The 16,966-nt window shown below is 46.2% G+C and overlaps 1 protein-coding gene across 1 annotated transcript; it reads right to left on the bottom strand.

Annotated features, from left to right (window-relative positions):
* Positions 1-2,550: 2,550 nt before the first annotated feature.
* Positions 2,551-13,622, bottom strand: TNFRSF4 (TNF receptor superfamily member 4). Its single transcript, XM_079986606.1, has 7 exons — positions 13,356-13,622; positions 11,222-11,344; positions 9,154-9,255; positions 8,005-8,071; positions 7,096-7,241; positions 5,074-5,217; positions 2,551-3,230 (listed from the first exon to the last, which is right to left on the bottom strand). The coding sequence occupies exons 1-7, from the start codon at positions 13,549-13,551 to the stop codon at positions 3,157-3,159; spliced, it is 852 nt and encodes a 283-aa protein (XP_079842732.1). The 5' UTR covers positions 13,552-13,622; the 3' UTR covers positions 2,551-3,156.
* Positions 13,623-16,966: the final 3,344 nt, after the last annotated feature.

Here is a 16,966-nt window from a genome sequence, read left to right as displayed (position 1 = left end):
AGTCCACCACATATGAAAAAAAGTTCCCTCGACCTCTTTGCATCTCCAAAGGGGGAAAGGATGTTCAGCTATGGACAGAAACAGGTCTATTTACTTCAGTGGGTCTACTCTGAGTAGAGTTCATTGATATACAACCCCTAGGACTGGAAAAAAATAATGATATCCCACCCTTAAGAACATAAGCCCTGCTGGATCAGGCCAAAGGCCCATCTAGTCCAACATCCTGTTCTCACAGTGGCTAACCAGATGCCCCAATGGTAAGCTCGAAACAAACAGGACCTGAGCACGAGACCCCTCTCGCCTCCTGTGGTTTTCAGCAACTGGTGTTCAGAAGGTTTGCTGCCTCCAGCTGTGGTGGCAAAGCAGAGCCATCATGGCCAGAAGAACAGCTTTGTCTTCTGTCAATTTGTCTAGCCCTCTTTCAAAGCCATTCAAATTGGTGGCCATCCCTGCCTCCTGTGGCAATGAGTTCCATAGTTTAACTAAGAGGTCCTTCTTCCTTTTGTCTTGTCTGTAGTCTTCCAGTGTTCAGCTTTCTTGGCTGCCACCCAGCTGGGCTGGGCTGGCGCAAACAAGGATATTCTTTTATTCCGGATGAATTAATCTGGATTAGAAACTAAAGTGGGGTTAGTTTAATCACCACACAGACAGAACTGAATACGTTTTTATTTGTTACGGTAGCTGCCTAACATTCAGGTGTTTGTCACTCCCATGGTGCAAGAGCTGACTGTGTAGAATATCCGCCGAAAAGCAAAACGGAAAATATACCTATTCCACAGGTAAATAAAAACAAAAACAAAACCCCACCGCCCAGTGAATTGTCAAAATTCAAGATGCATTTCAGGGGGTTGGACTAGGCGACGCTTGGGGTGCCTTCCAACTCTTTAATTCTCTGCTTCTCTGTTAACTCTGACATTTGGGCTGCATTAAAAAAAAATCAACTTATTAATATATCACAGCCAGTCCTGCCAGCATAAGATTAAAAAAAAGAGGTTACAGCCTACTGGAACCTCTCATTCAAGCATAGATAAACTCGGCCCTCCAGATGTTTTGGGACTACAATTCCCATCAACCCTGACCACTGGTCCTGTTAGCTAGGTATGATGGGAGGTGTAGTCCCAAAACATCTGGAGGGCCGAGTTTGCCTATGCCTGCTCTAATTAATTGCACTCCTGCATTTGTTCCCAGAGGGCCGATTGTATATCTCAGGAGAGGGAGAGTATTGTAATCATGGGGACACCACAGAAAAGGCCCTGCCCCTTGTCGCTACCAGACTGACCTCCCTTCCTGTATGCCCAACATAGTAGGCAGAGCCAGGGGACGACAACGCCAGGCAGAACCAGAGCCAACTAATTCTGGTTCTGTCCTCATCTTCCTCCCCTGCTGAGTTCTACAAGGGGCAAGTCTGAGAATAAGGAGGAGGAAGCTGGGAGGTGGTAAGAAAGCAGGCAGGTGGGGCAAGCTGAGCTTGGTGGGGCGGTGCCCCCTTTTCCCCACTGACACCCTCTTTGGACAGTCCCAGCAGGCTGGCAAAATAAAAAAATATTAACGAATTAATTAAAAAAATTACAGGCTAATATATTTAGTACACTTAGTTGCAAGGATGGTTTAAGAGAACACCCCTAAAATATTTTACTTATCTTTGGGTCTTTCAAATTCCCTATCTGGAACCAAACCTAATATTTCCAAAAGTAACACACAGTAAATTTGCTGCAATCTGTTTAAGCAATCGTCAAGCAAAACACGCCTTGTGAAAAATTCATAGGCAATTGTTGCTTTGAAGTGTTTTACCCCACAACCAAACATTAAGTCAAAAAAAAGGTTGACCACTTCTCCTCAAATGCACACTCCGAAACTCCACATGGAATAATGTGGAATAACTGCCGTGTTTATTACATATAAAGCACCTGAAATAACCAGGTGCTGTACAAAATAAAATAATAAAATATAGACACATGTTTTCAGGACCTGTGGTGTTAAGGTAACTTACAAATGCCGACTGAAATGGCAGTAAGAAACTTAAAAGTTGGATATAACCCCCCCCCCCCGAGCTCACACTGGAAGCAGATAGGAAAACATGGGTCTATGTGCCTGCACAGCCATAGCCAATGCTAGTCCTACTCAGAGTAGACCCATTAAAGTTAATAGTGATGGCAAAGAACATAAGAAGAGCCTTCTGGAACAGGATCCTGTTCTCACAGTGGAGGGAGAACATAGCCATTTTGGCTGGTAGCCATCAGGCCTACTCCTCATTGGATTTCCTCTCTTTTAAAGTCACCACTGGCTCTTGTGGGAGAGAGTTCCACAGTCTATTACGCTGTGTACTTCTTTTTGGCTGTCTTGAATCTATTCCTGAGTTCTTTGGCTCCCATTGGTTTCAATGGGTTGACCCCAAGTGTAAACTACTGATGGTTTTTGAACTATTATTACTAAAGGGATCGTCGCTTAGTCCAGCCTGATACAGGTAACTAAACATCCCTATTTCTAATGCCGCCAAGCTCCCCTTTCCAATGTGGAAGGAATCCCTTGGGGCTGGTGGAAGGGGTTTTAAAATAGGGGGAATACTAGATCTACCGAAGGGCAAGTCAGTAGAACGTTAACAATACACTGTTATCACTTTAATGTAACTTAGGGCACTGCTGCCAACACAGATCTATAGGGTTGGGGTGAAGAATCATGTTGCTGGGACTCTAACTCCCATCAGCCCCAGCAAGCATGGCCAATGGGAGTTGTAGTCTAGCAATATCAGGAGTTCTCGAATATTGCTTTAAGGCTGTGTTTCTCAATTTTATTTTTTTAATAGCCACTTGTAGCTAAAGTAAAAGATTCCACCACACTCCTTTCAAACCTGGCTCCCCTAATTTGTTCTTTTGAATTTTCAAATGGATTCGAATTTTGTGACTTTTGATTTTTCTTATTTATGTAGATTTACTTTTTTGTTGCTTTTGAAACAAACACACCCAAGATCTTCATATGCCCACCAAGTTGAGAAACATGGCTTTAAAGTATAAATAAAACAAAAAAGGGATGTTAAGTAGGTGGGGGGGGGGAGGAAGAATGACCAGGGGTCAAATCCGGGGAGAAAGGGAGGGGAATCTTGAAGTCCATGACTTCTGGCTCAGAGGTTAAAGTTGCAAATTTTTCTTCTTCATCAGGTTAGTTTTGCACAAAGGTTGATTTGCTGTCGACTTGCTCCTCCTGGATGGGAATTCGGTAACTGCTTCTTCCGTCTGAAAGATGAGGAGGAGGGAATTGCAAAGGTGAAGGTGGAGAAGACAGGTAAGCATAAGCTTCAACATCTGGGTGATCCAAATTGGGATGCTTCGCGTTTTTTGGTCCCGAGCTCTCGCAGGAACTAGTTGACCAGTGTCAGAGCGCGAGACCAAAAACCAAACCCCTTTTGTTCTGGTGCACTGGCACAAGCCAGCTCACTCGTGCCAGAGCGCCAAACCAAAAAAACCGGGACATTCCAGGATCCAATCAGAAGCCAAGAATGACTTCTGCAATTCCGGGATGTCCAGCTTAAATCAGGGTATGGATAAGGTGTGAGGAACAACCTGTGCACAGAAAGCATATCCTGTTTCTAAAACTAGAGAAGGTCATCTTAGAACATGGACTTTCTGATCCAGATCAGAGCCAAAGAACAGGTGGTCATCTATAAATTGTTGGGTTCTGGTTTCCAAAAGCTCCAAACGGGCGACAGGAGTTATAGTCCTGCAGTTTCTGAAGGAAACCAGATTTGGGAAGCTTCGCCGAAGCCACATTCACTTTAAGTGCTGCGATACCACTTTAAACTGTCATGGCTGCCCCCAAAGAATTATGGGAGTTGTAATTTGGTTAAAGGTGCTGGTTGTTGTTAGGAGACCCGTTACTCCCCTCAAAGAGCTGAAATTCCCAGAGTTCCCTGGGAGGATAGGGGGGTTGATGGTTAAACTACTCCTGGAATTGCAGCTCTCCGTAGGAGTTTTGAAGGCTAGCTGTGTTTCAGTTTGCATATTGTTTCAGAAAGCTCATAGCCAGTGTGGTTTAGTAGTTAAACCACTCAGCCCCACAGCTCATTGGGTGTGACTTTGGGCCAGTCACTGCCTCTCAGTCTACCCTACCTCACAGGGTTGTTGTGTGTGGCGGGGTTAAATGGAAGCAGAAGAGAGAACTATGCATTTCCATCTTGAGCTCCTTGGAGACAAAGGTGGGATATAAATGTGAAATAAAAAATTTAAGGCTATGTATAGAGCAGCGATGTCACGCTGGCCACGTGACCCGGAAGTGTCTCCGGACAGCGCTGGCCCCTGGCCTCTTAAGTGAGATGGGCGCACAACCCCAGAGTCTGTCAAGACTGGCCCGTACGGGCAGGGGTACCTTTACCTTTACCTATATAATAAATGTTCATAACTGCATATATAAACCACATGTCTGAAGCCCCACAGAAAATGTCCTGAAACCATTTTGTCCCTCCCAAATTGACCTCAAATATTTCTCTGCAAGGTTGAAGGAAAATGGAAAAGCTTCCCCATCGTCTTTTCGTTCACAAATCCTGTCTTATGGGTATGTCTGTGTATGAATAGGGTGAGCCTGTGACCTGGCTCAGGAACTATTTGTCATTACAAAAGACTGGCCAGGCTCCCCAGGGTATCCAATCAAGTGACCATTAACAGGTAACCTGCCAGACAGGAGATAAACAACGCACTCAGATTTCTGTTGTAGACCGCCCTTTCTGTGATGTAGGTATGATGTATCTGGGGGGTGGTCTTGGACTCCAGGGCAGGCAATTTAAAATGTCTATATAAGGGCCTTGTTTCGGGGTCCTCCTCCTTTCCTGCGTGTGAGGGGAGCACCCTGTTGCAACAGTTCAAGATCAGGCTTACTAGCTGCTTTGCTTCTCAATATTCTCTGGTTATTTTCTCCGACCGATGGAGAACCTACAAAGGACTCTATAAGGGCTCTTGTGTTCCACATAAGGGAATAAGGGCAGATTTTTGTTTATTACAAATGCAATACATAAACAAACAAACAAACAAACAAACAAATACTGCTGTTTGATTTTTGTGTCATTCATTCTCGCTCTGGACATACCTTCCTGAAGCATTCTTGACAGCGCCTCAGTCCTTGCCTTGACCTCCACCTTTTTCCTCTTGGATTTCCCCCAAATTAGAAAATAGGCCACCCCTCCCACTGCAAGAAGCAGCGCTACAGTGATGGAGATGATCAGTACCAACACTAAAAGACAGAGGAGAGAGGTCAAACATTAAAGCTGTCCAGGGGGAGATTTTAATGGCTCATTGAATCAGCTATAAAGCTAGGAGTTAACTCTCCAAATCCCACCTCAGAGTGGCTCAGAGATGTTCCGAATTTTCCATTAAAAAAGGTGTGGATGATTAAAGGTAAAGGTAAAGGTACCCCTGCCCGTACGGGCCAGTCTTGACAGACTCTGGGGTTGTGCGCCCATCTCACTTAAGAGGCCAGGGGCCAGCGCTGTCCGGAGACACTTCCGGGTCACGTGGCCAGCGTGACATCGCTGCTCTGGCGAGCCAGAGTCGCACACGGAAACGCCGTTTACCTTCCCGCTGGTAAGCGGTCCCTATTTATCTACTTGCACCCGGAGGTGCTTTCGAACTGCTAGGTTGGCAGGCGCTGGGACCGAGCAGCGGGAGCGCACCCCGCCGCAGGGATTCGAACCGCCGACCTTTCGATCGGCAAGCCCTAGGCGCTGAGGCTTTAACCCACAGCGCCACCTGCGTCCCGTGGATGATTAGAAAAGGGGAAATAGATTCCAAATTCAGTTTGGAATCATGACTTAAGTCTTGTTGCAGGGGGTTGGCCTAGATGTCCCTTTGTGCCCCTTCCAACTCTTACAACTCTTACCATTCTATGGTTTCAATGGGCTCAAAGTGACCCTAAGTACAACCTTATGCTTATCGACTCAGCAGCAAGCCCCATTTAGTTCAATGGGGATTACTTGCTGGTAATCATGGATAGGATTGCTGGTAATCATGGATAAGTAAAGGTAAAGGGACCCCTGACCATTAGGTCCAGTCGTGGCCAACTCTGGGGTTGCGGCGCTCATCTCGCTCTATAGGCCGAGGGAGCCGGCGTTTGTCCGCAGACAGCTTCCGGGTCATGTGGCTAGCATGATTAAGCTGCTTCTGGTGAACCAGAGCAGCGCACGGAAACACCGTTTACCTTCCCGCTGGAGCAGTACCTATTTATCTACTTGCACTTTGACGTTCTTTCAAACTGCTAGGTTGGCAGGAGCAGGGACCGATCAACGGGAGTTCACTCCATGGCAGGGATTCGAACCGCCGACCTTCTGATCGGCAAGTTCTAGGCTCTGTGGTTTAACCAACAGCACCACCCACGTCCTGTTTAATCATGGATACTGAGACACATTAATATGAATGACCCTAAGTTATATCCATTAACTTCAGTGGGTTTGATAACTTCAGGGCAGGTGCTCAATGCCGCTCATGCCTAACTAAGGTTCATTAATTTCAATGGGTCTACTCTGAGTAGGGTTGCATTGGCTATAACCCATAGTCTGGGCCCAACCCTACATGTTTTGGAATTGCTGCATCTATTAAGTCAGTTTGGGGTAAGTTTTTAAAAATGTATATTTTGCAGAATATGTGTAGATTATCTGCTTTAAGACGGGATTGAGAAAGAATGAAGTACAGGCCAGAGTGAGCCCATGAAAAAATAGAAGCAGGGGGGTGCCAACATTTTTTGGTTGGGGGGTACATTTGGACTTTTGAGCAGCTCCTCTGGTCACTTCTCCCTTCACCCAAGAGACAGAAAGTGGGCAAACACACACAAATCCTTTAGAAAAATGAGTTGGGTGATTGGTGGAGCCAGCAGGGCTAACCTGAGCCTTGAAAAGCACATAGAGCTGAAAAAGGAAGTGGGGAAGAGTGTCGCATTTCCAACTTCCTCCTTCAGCTCTACATCATTTTCAAGGGGGTGGGGCTCAGAGTCTTTGTGAGCACCAGGAAAAGACCTTAAGGGCACCATTGCACTTACAGGCACCATGTTGGTGACCCCCCAATTGAAAGCAACGGAACAAGAGAAATTAGCAGAGGAATTGACATTTCTCCCCCTTACTCCGGCTCTCGGGTCCTAACGCTCCAGATGCTCCTAGATCCATCACTTTCACACGAGTGGACGAAACAGTGCGAGTAAATGTGGGGTCCGTAGTCAACACACCATGCCCCCGTTCTGAACTAGGCTGACGTGTGACAGTCGTCACTCTTGGATCCACAGAGGAAAGTTGCGAGCAAAAAAGAAGAAGAACATTTCAATATTTTTAGGATAAATCAGTCCCCATCTATATTGGCATTCTGCCGGTTTTCAAAGACACGCCCATTTGCACAGGTGTTCCCTTGATCTCATGACCCCAAGTCTCCAGTTTAATTTTCTATATTTTGTTTTAATGGAATTGTTCAATTACGTTTTAAATGCTTATATTTTAATGCCTTCATTGGATTGTCTTGGTACCCAACCTAAGGAGCTAAGCCTTACTACTTTTAACACCTGAGGATGTGTATGTTTAAGACTACAGCAATTGAAACAACAAGTAAAACATGACATTAGTATTAAAACACAATATTAGAACAGTTTTAAACAACTTAAAATTATAAAAATGACTACAAAATTATTGTTGTTATTATTGATATATGTTTAAATTATGGATGTTTATGTATTAAAATTTGTGCAATGAGCTTTTATACATGTGAAACCTATTTTGCCATTAACAAGTATATGTTTTTTTATAAAATAAAATGGTTATAACATTGGGCCAGTCACTGTCTCTCAGCCTAACCTACCTCACCAGGTTGTTGTGAGGGTGAAATGGGGAGAGGAGAATTCCTTATAAGAAAATGTACATAAATGTAATAAATAACTGTAAATCTGAGTATCTAGCTATCTGTCTATCATGTATCTATCCCAATTCTGCTGACCCTACCAACATCAGCTGCCCTTAAACATTATCTTTTGCTGAACAATACTTACTCTGGCCAAGACTGACATTTTACATCCCCTCTTTTGAGAAACTGCCCACTGGGACAGGGTTTACAGACTGAAATGATAAGAAACAAAACAGTTTTTAAAAAGTGAACTAACGGCTTGTCCACACTTAATTTTGCCCTGCACTTTGCAGACACAGGGCCACACTTTAAAGCTCCAGAGCTTTCACTGCAAAAACCTGCTCTTTAAAGCTGAATCACAACAAACAAGCAATTCAGGTTTTCCATGGATTAACGTTTCTTCCCATTCAGCTGTAAAGTGCAGGTTTTTGTGGGGAAAACTGCACAAGCAAGCAAGCAAGCAAGCAAACAAACAAACAAACAAACAAACAAACAAACAAACAAGTGCTTGGCTCATGCTTGCAAAGTACAAAGGAAAGGTAAATTTGGATAGTCCTGTTAATTATAATTGTTTAATAACTGACACTGAAATTAGAATGCCCAAATGTGTATTGGTGAAAAGGTTTAACGTGGGGATTATCCCCCATTATGAAAGCCCAGAAGAGCACTCTGAGCTCTTGCTGAGTTGATTATTAACTAACTAATTGGTGTTCTTTGGTAGCTAACGTGTGAGTGTTGTAACCTTAGATCATGCAATGAAGGTATTGGGTTGCAAATCTCCATTTTGTGGGGAGTTGCCTTTGTGTCCTTTGTCTCAAGGCTCTGTGAAGTAAGAACATGTAAAAGACCCTCTCTGACTAAGAGAGAGAAAACAGCTCCAGGCTAGAAATGGATGCTGTGGGAAGAGACAGATCTCTGCTTCTAGGTCTGTTGAAATTATTTCATATTTTGTAAGATGCTGAGCATGTCACAAGACACTTTTTATGTACACTTGATGTTTTAATTCTGTTGCAAAGAAAGTTCTGCCAGTAAAACTTTGAATCATATCTTTATGGGTCTGGAGAATAATTTCTCCTGAAAGGAGTCAGTTCTTATGGATCCAGTTGCTTCAAACTGTGTGATATTAATATCTGCAATAAATCCCTAAGAAATAAGGCAATACTGGAGCAGGCTGGATTCGTGCTTGGCATGTCACTTCCTACTTTGGCTAGGAACAGTCAAGAAGTGGCTTCCACTAGCAATATATTTAGACAGGCCACCACCGGTCTTGGACTTCAGAAAACTCAGTACTCACTCTTTTCGCCAAAATTTCCACTGGCTGGAAAATGGCCTGGGAGGCATGTGCAGACTGTGTTGGCGATTGTTTTACATGACTCCTTCTCCCGGAGTCCCTTCTCTGCAGAAGAAAAAAGAAAAAAATGAAGATGGAACGAGATGTGCTAGCTGAAAAGAAGGAGGCTCCCCACTCCTGTAGGTGATAAACCACTGGCCTGATCTGGCGGAAAGCAGATTGGGGGGGGGGGGGATGCCATAGATCAGTGGTAGCAGAAAAGAGGTCCCAGGGATCAGGATTTGGCTGAGAGCCTATGCTGAGAGCAGACAGAGCATAAGGCACTTGCAGTGAAGGTCCCATTAGGAGTCTGGAGGGCTCATTCTGAATCTCCATTCCGGTCCCGGAAGATGTAGTGGGAATTATAGTATATGCTGGGATAGATAGACTACATGTGATGAGAGGTGCACACGAGTATGTGAGAGGATATTGTTCAGAAAACCTCCTTACTCAGAGTGTCTTAAGGACGTGTCAAGAATGTTTGTGTAGGAAGGACTCAGCCTTGAGATGGTCTGACAGAAAGTAGGCACCATTTTCTTCCTGCCGAATCAGGCGTCCAGCTCTGATAATGCAGGCATGCTTTGCCTCTGAGAACATAACCTAATTTCTATGCACGTGTAAAGCTAAGGTCCGGGAATGCCCTATAAAAGCCTGTGTAATTTACAGGCCTTTTGTGGGGGGGGGGGGGTCCCCCGGTGTATCCCCGCAATGAGGTGAGCTCCCGTTGCTTGGTCCCAGCTCCTGCCAACCTAGCAGCTCAAAAGCGTGTGAAAGTGCAAGCAGATAAATAGGTACCACTCCGGCGGGAAGGTAAACGGCGTTTCCGTGTGCTGCTCTGGTTCGCCAGAAGCGGCTTAGTCATGCTGGCCACATGACCCGGAAGCTGTACGCCGGCTCCCTTGGCCAATAAAGTGAAATGAGTGCCGCAACCCCAGAGTCGGCCACGACTGGACCTAATGGTCAGGGGTCCCCTTTACCCCTTTACCTCCCCGGTGTCTGCTGTTATTATGTCCAAGTAAAGCTGCCTCAAACATCATAATGGTATGTTTGTTGAAGATATCCACCACTCTTTGAAAGAAAACCACCAGTCTAAATAATAATGTGCTGTTTTCCACTCCTCTGAGCAGGGCGATATCCCAAGGTTCGTGTTTCCCTTTGGAATGAGGCACAGCGGAGACTGCGGTGTCTTTATGATCTATGGTTTATTTACAAGCTGAGCCTGCAGTGGAAGGGTTTACAGCATTAACACCCCAAAAGGGTCTTGTTTCTTCCAAAGCCGCAGCCTTGGATTCAAACAGAAATCAGACATTGCTCTCAGACATTTCTCTGACTCTCTCTCCAGTTTGCTGCTTTATTTCTAAGTCATGCCACTGCCCCTTTCAACTTCAAACTCTGCCCTTGAGGGAGGGATTTGCCATCTCACACTAAGCTTCACCAGGAGGCTAGCCTGGCTATTCCAAGAATTAGACACCTTAATTAAATTCTAATGCTTGCTGGGATTAGAGGGGTCTAGCACCTACACTGAGATCCAGCGCCCAGGGCCTTCTGGCAGTTCCCTCATTGCGAGAAGTAAGGTTACAGGGAACCAGGCAGAGGGCCTTCTTGGTAGTGGCGCCCACCCTGTGGAACGCCCTCCCTTCAGATGTGAAGGAAATAAGTAGCTATCCTATCTTTAAAAGACATCTGGAGGCAGCCCTGTTCAGGGAAGTTTTTAATATTTAACGCTGTATTGTTTTTAATACTTGATTGAGAGCCGCCCAGAGTGGCTGGGGAAACTTAGCCAGATGGGCGGGGTAAAAATAATAAATTATATTATTATTATTATCTTAGCACCCCAAACTCATACATTAATAATCATAATCATAACAATCATAATCTGAAGTTCAGTCTGGCTTGGTGTCTGCCTTACTGTCTCTTCTGGGGCAACAGATCTGTCAATTTCATTTCCTCCCATTCCCAATCATGCTTATTTCCCCACATATTCTGAGGCACATTTGTGTGTGTGTGTGTGTGGTTGTGAACAGGACCTCACCTTTGGAGCAGGTTGTGCAACGCTTGCACCTCGATTCAGTGTAGCCCTCATTGTAGTAGCCATGGTCGCATGGCTCACAGGTTGAGTCGGTAGACACCGTGCAACGTTTTGCCAACTCTTTTCCTAAACAGAAAAAGGGGTGCTGAGAAAAAGGGGTGAAGGGCAGGGACACACAATGGTGAAACAATCCCCAAACGTTTCAAATGTAGCTGGATATTTAGGATTCTTGTATTTTGACCCAAACAGTCTGGAACAACGTGGAATCACAAAAAGTGGGCCTGAAAAAAGTATACTATACACCTCAAAAGCCAGGGTGAAGAGGTGTGTCTTCAGCATTCAGTGGAAGCTGTGTGGTGAAGACACCAGGTGCACCTCCATGAGGAGGGAGTTTCACAACTTAGGGGCCACCACAGAGAAGGCCCTGTCCTGGGCTGCTACCCTCACTGAACCTCTAAGGATGGAGGAACTACCAAGAGGGTACCCCTCAGACCAACTCAGAAACCCAGAGGGTCTGCAGGGAAGGAAATGGTCTTTCAGTTATTCGGGGCCTGGGCCACGGAGGGCTTTAAACACCAATGTGAGCACCTTGAATTGGGCCCAGAAATGAAATGGCAGCCACTAAAGCTGTTTTAAAACAGGGGTTATCTAAACAGAAAGCTAACCAGAAATCTGGCTGCTGAATTTTGGACCAATCAAAGTTTCTCAGTCTTCTTCCACTGCATCCCCACAAAGAGTGCATTGCAATAAATAAATGCATAACAAAATCCCCTTCCATTATAGGGTCATCCCTCCCATTCCCTGCAATCCAGATCATCACTATTTTTGGATTTAAGCACATGCAGGCAAATCAAGGTTGCATAGTTGGCGCTCTTGTGCACCAAACCTTTTTTCTGCAACCCCCCCCCCCACTCCGATAAAAGGTTCAGAGCTTTTGCCATGAGGAAACTGATGGGGAAACACATGGAAGGCATGGGATGAAGATCTGCTTGACGTAATATCTAACCACCCCACAAACAACTCGGAAGGAATTGCTCAGTAAATACCTGGCATTGTCTAATCCAGGGCTTCCCCAGCTCTCACCGCTCCTTCCCACCCATGGAAAAATGGCTACAGGTCTTGCTGGACCAATCCCTGCTTTCCCTTCTCCTTCTGCACCAATTGCAGTGCACTGTGCTAGACGCTGTATCGTTTCTCATTATATTTTTGCTGCATCAAATACATCTCTCAGATGTTGAATCTGATTGTATTGCAACTTGAATTCCAATAGACTTCAGACCGTAATGCAAGAAGAGAAATGAAAGAAGCAATAACAGCACAGTTAAAAAATCAATGGGGATACAGTGGTACCTCAGGTTAAGTACTGAATTCATTCCGGAGGTCCGTTCTTAACCTGAAACTGTTCTTAACCTGAAGCACCACTTTAGCTAATGGGGCCTCTTGCTGCAGCCGCGCCGCCGGAGCACGGTTTCTGTTCTCATCCTGAAGCAAAGTTCTTAACCTGAAGCACTATTTCTGGGTTAGCAGAGTCTGTAACCTGAGGTACCACTGTATTTTACGTGACGGGTGTTTCACCTCCTCCTTCAACCGCAAATCCACAGATGCAGTGCGAATCCCCTGAGTGAGGCATGGGTGGCCAGAGGACCAAAGTTTGGGAACCTCCAGTTTAATCTTTCCACAAACAAATCAGGATGGGTGCTCAATAAACAAGTCTGAAAGCAACCTTCCTCTCTCTCTCTCTCTCTCTCTCTCTCTCTCTCTCTCTCTCTCTCTCTCACACACACACACACACACACACACACACTTTGCCATTTAACCTCAACTGCAGAATCTGTGGTCCTCCAGGTGTTGCCTTGAATCCAGCTGTCTGGGGGCTGATGAACGTTGCAGCCCAACATCTGGGGAGTCACAGATTACTTGTCCCTGTTGTGTTTTGGAGTTCTTTTTGCTAACTAACATTCTAGTCCGTATGGCTCCCCCAAATGCCATACATCCCTGGATGATGCTGGACCGCCCAACCCATCTTCCCCATCTGTTGGACCAAACTGGTTGGGGGATGATGCGAGAGAGTTGGGCTCCAACAGCATCCACCTGACTTTGGCAACCACCTGACACCCTACCTTCAGCGTTAAGTTACCTGGTGGACATTTCCTGCAGCACTTCGAGTTCCAAAGCGGGTATTCGTTCTCGGCACACTTTAAGCCCCCCACGGTTTGCATGGGCAAAATGAAGATCAAGAGCAGAGCGAGTCCCAGGCTGTAGTTCATGGCCAGCTTCAGCGTGGCTGTGCCAGTTGCTGTCTTCATCGAAGCGGAGCAGGAAGAGAAAAGCATGCAGACTCTGGAGGCTGACAGGCAAATTTCAGCCTTGAACCAGAGGGAAGTTCCCAGCAGAAGACCTTTGTTGCTGGGTTTTTCTTTCTAAATGGAGACCAAAATCCATTTCCTCTTTCTGAGTCAGCTCACACTCGTTCCGTTTATATGAGTAAATTGTAGTAATCAGCATTTCTTCTCTCTTACCAGCTTAAATAGTTTGTTTCCAAGGAACGGTGCCTGGTGTGCATTGCGTCTGGTCGGGAGCCCAACAGTAGGGGGAGCCAGAGCCAAGGGTATGCGAATAGGATCTAGTGGTCTTAAGGTAAAGGGACCCCTGACCATTAGGTCCAGTCGTGGCCGACTCTGGGGTTGTGGCACTCATCTCGCTTTATTGGCCAAGGGAGCTGGCGTACAGCTTCCGGGTCATGTGGCCAGCATGACTAAGCCGCTTCTGGCGAACCAGAGCAGCGCACGGAAATGCCGTTTACCTTCCCGCCGGAGCAGTACCTATTTATCTACTTGCACTTTGACATGCTTTCGAACTGCTAGGTTGGCAGGAGCAGGGACCGAGCAATGGGAGCTCACCCCATTGCAGGGATTCAAACCGCTGACCTTCTGATCGGCAAGTCCTGGGCTCTGTGGTTTAACCCACAGCGCCACCCGCGTCCCATCTAGTGGTCTTTGTAGACCACAAACTTCGCATGAGTCACCAATGTGATGCAGTGGGGGGCGGCGGGGAAACTAGCTCAGTTCTCGGCTGCATCAACAGATGTATAGTGTCCAGACAAAGGGAAATAATAGTATCGCTATGTTCTGCCTTGGTCAGATCCCCACTTGGAGTACTGTATTCAGTTCTGGGCGCCACAATTTAAAAAGGATATTGACAAGCTGGAACGTGTACAGAGGAGGGCAACCAAGATGATCAAGGGTCTGTGAACCAAGCCTTATGAGGAACAGTCGAGGAAGTTGGGCATGCTTAGCCTGGAAAAGAGGAGATATGACCGCCATCTTCAACTATCTGAATATGGAGCAAGGTTGTTTTCTGCTGCTCAAACCAATGGATTCAAATTATAAGAAATGGGATACCAACTAAACATTAAGAATAACTACCTGGGAAGGTGGCGAACACTCCTTCATTTGAGGTCTCTAAATAAGGCCCACATTGTCCATCTGTCAGGGGTTATTTCACTGCGATTCCTGCATTGCAGAGAGCGGATTAGATCCTGTGATCCTATGGTTTTATGACAGATTTGTCTATTCCATACCTCTGAATGTCAACTGCTGTGCAGTACCAGCAGAAAGGGGTTATCTGCCCTACAGGCGCTGTGTGGTCTATGTAGGACCACCGGGCCGGGCCCCTTTGGAAGCAGGGTGCTAAGCTAGGTGGACTTTGAGTAAGAGCTTCTGGTGCCCTCGACCGAACTTGGATAGAGGTCCCTGCTTGTCTTGGAAGCTTCATTCTGCAGAGAGCAAAGCTTGCAGGCCTCGCTGGAGAAAAAGGACAGGAAGAGAAATTATGCTGATACCAGCACTTCTAGAAAGGTAAAGTCCCAATGATTCTGCGGCAGGCAGAGGAAACTCATTCTAGTTTCATCCTCCTCCTCCTCCTCCCTGCTGAGTTGTACAAATGCAACAAGGTGGCTGCTGTCTGCAAATAGGTTGGTGTGGCAGTGCCCCTTTTGCCCTCATGGACCAGCTGCCGCTGTTACTCAGAGCAGACCCACTGGGATTAATGGGCTCAAGCTAGTCATGCCCATTCATCTCAATGAATGGATTCTGAGTACAACAAATGTTGAAGGCAGCCCAGATGCTCAAAAGCCAGCATGGGGAACCTTGGCCTCATTGCCCTTCCCATCCAATCCATATGGTTCAGTTTCAACAGGTCTCCAGGATTTCAGGCCTACCGGGGATTGAACCTGGGACCTTCTGCACTCAAAGCAGGTGCTCTGCCAGCTTGCAACAGCTCTTCCCCTGCAACTAAAAGAAGAAGCGTGGTCTTCATGGTTCTGAATGAAGGGCTCCTTTAAATAGGAAAACAAGAGGCTCCTTACCCCAATTCAGACCATTGGTCTATCTAGCTCAATACTGCTGACACAGACTGGCAGCAGCTCTCTGGGATTTCAGGCAGGTCTCTCCAAACCCTACCTGGTAGTGCTGGGGACTGAGCCTGGGACCCTTTGAAGATGCTGTCCCACTGAGCTACAACCGTTCATGGGACATCGGTAAGGAGCGCTACCCAAAAGAAGGACTGCCCAGTGTGTGTTCCTGAGAGGGACAGCGCCATCTCTTCGAATGCTCCCTCTGGGCATTTAAAAGGCTCAACCTTACCTCCCTGACCCTCTTCCTCTGCATTTTCATTTTTTGAAAGCTCACCAGGGTTCACCAACGTGGTGCTTGCTGGGTCACCTTGCCTTCTGCTGGAGATAAGCTTGAAAGAAGTATCCTGTAGTAGCCGACAGGTTGCAATGTGTACTTCGTTGTGGTGCGTGTGAAAAAGACGTTCACAAGTTTCTCCAGTTTGCAGGTGAACCCACGAGCCCTGAGACACTTGGGCAACTGGTTTAAAACCAGTACCATACAGAGCAAGGCTGCTGTATGAAGATGGCCAGGAGACAATTGCAAAGCAGTGAGTCATAGCAATAACCCAAGATGCTGCCTGCTAGATCAGACCCTCTTGCCCAGGATAATCTACCACTCTGACTGGCAGCAGCTCACTGGGGTCTCAGGCAGAAAACAGCCACCCCCATCTCTTCCCACCTGAACAGTGAGTGCAGAGACTCTGCATGTACTCTGCCACTCAAGTGTGCTTTTCTTCCCCATATGCCCAAAGAAGCACCCCCTAAAGCATTTCTACAAGCTGTTAAAATTGGGAATGAAAATCCGAGGCCCTCCAGAGGTTGCTGGACTCCCGATTCATGTCAACACCAACCATTAATCATGCTGGCCATGGCTGATGCAATTTGGAAGTGTAAACAGCAGCCTCTGTTTTAATTAGTCTTAACAGAAGGCAGAACAGCTACTCATGCAGAGACACAGCAGGGAGACTCCTTTCTGAATGGCTCTTCCCCCTTCCCAGGAGCCTTTAGTCCTGAGATGGAAAGCCTGTGCCCCTCCAAATTATTATTATAATTTTTATGATGTGCCCTTCCCCAGCAGGTCCCAGAATGGGTTATACTGTATCACAGTAATTTAAAATTGAGAATTAAAAACTGGTACAACATATTAGGCTCCATGAAACATTTCAATCCCAGCTGGTTCTAATAAGAGCTGTGATTTTTTTAAGAACTGGTGCCTGGGCTTGCATTTTTTCCTTCTCCCTCCCAATCCTTTTGTCCTTATTTGCCATGTCACGTCAAATATTGCTGGACTACAACTCCCAACATCCCAGACCATTGGTGATGCTGGCTGGGGCTGATGGGGGTCCAGCAACCTT

The sequence above is a fragment of the Podarcis cretensis genome, assembly GCF_951804945.1.
Source record: "Podarcis cretensis genome assembly, chromosome: 8".
NCBI classification, from domain to species: Eukaryota; Metazoa; Chordata; class Lepidosauria; order Squamata; family Lacertidae; genus Podarcis; species Podarcis cretensis.
The sequence above is the reverse complement of the archived record's forward strand: the minus strand, read 5'-3'. Positions and strand labels throughout refer to the sequence as shown.

Coding starts and splice junctions, on each gene's coding strand:
- TNFRSF4 (XM_079986606.1), bottom strand. CDS start 13,551: ATGCTTTTCTCTTCCTGCTCCGCTTCGATGAAGACAGCAACTGGCACA. Junction 9,256..11,221: donor TTGCACAACCTGCTCCAAAG/GTGAGGTCCTGT, acceptor TTTCTTCTGCAG/AGAAGGGACTCCGGGAGAAG. Junction 8,072..9,153: donor TGGAAATTTTGGCGAAAAGA/GTGAGTACTGAG, acceptor TTATCATTTCAG/TCTGTAAACCCTGTCCCAGT.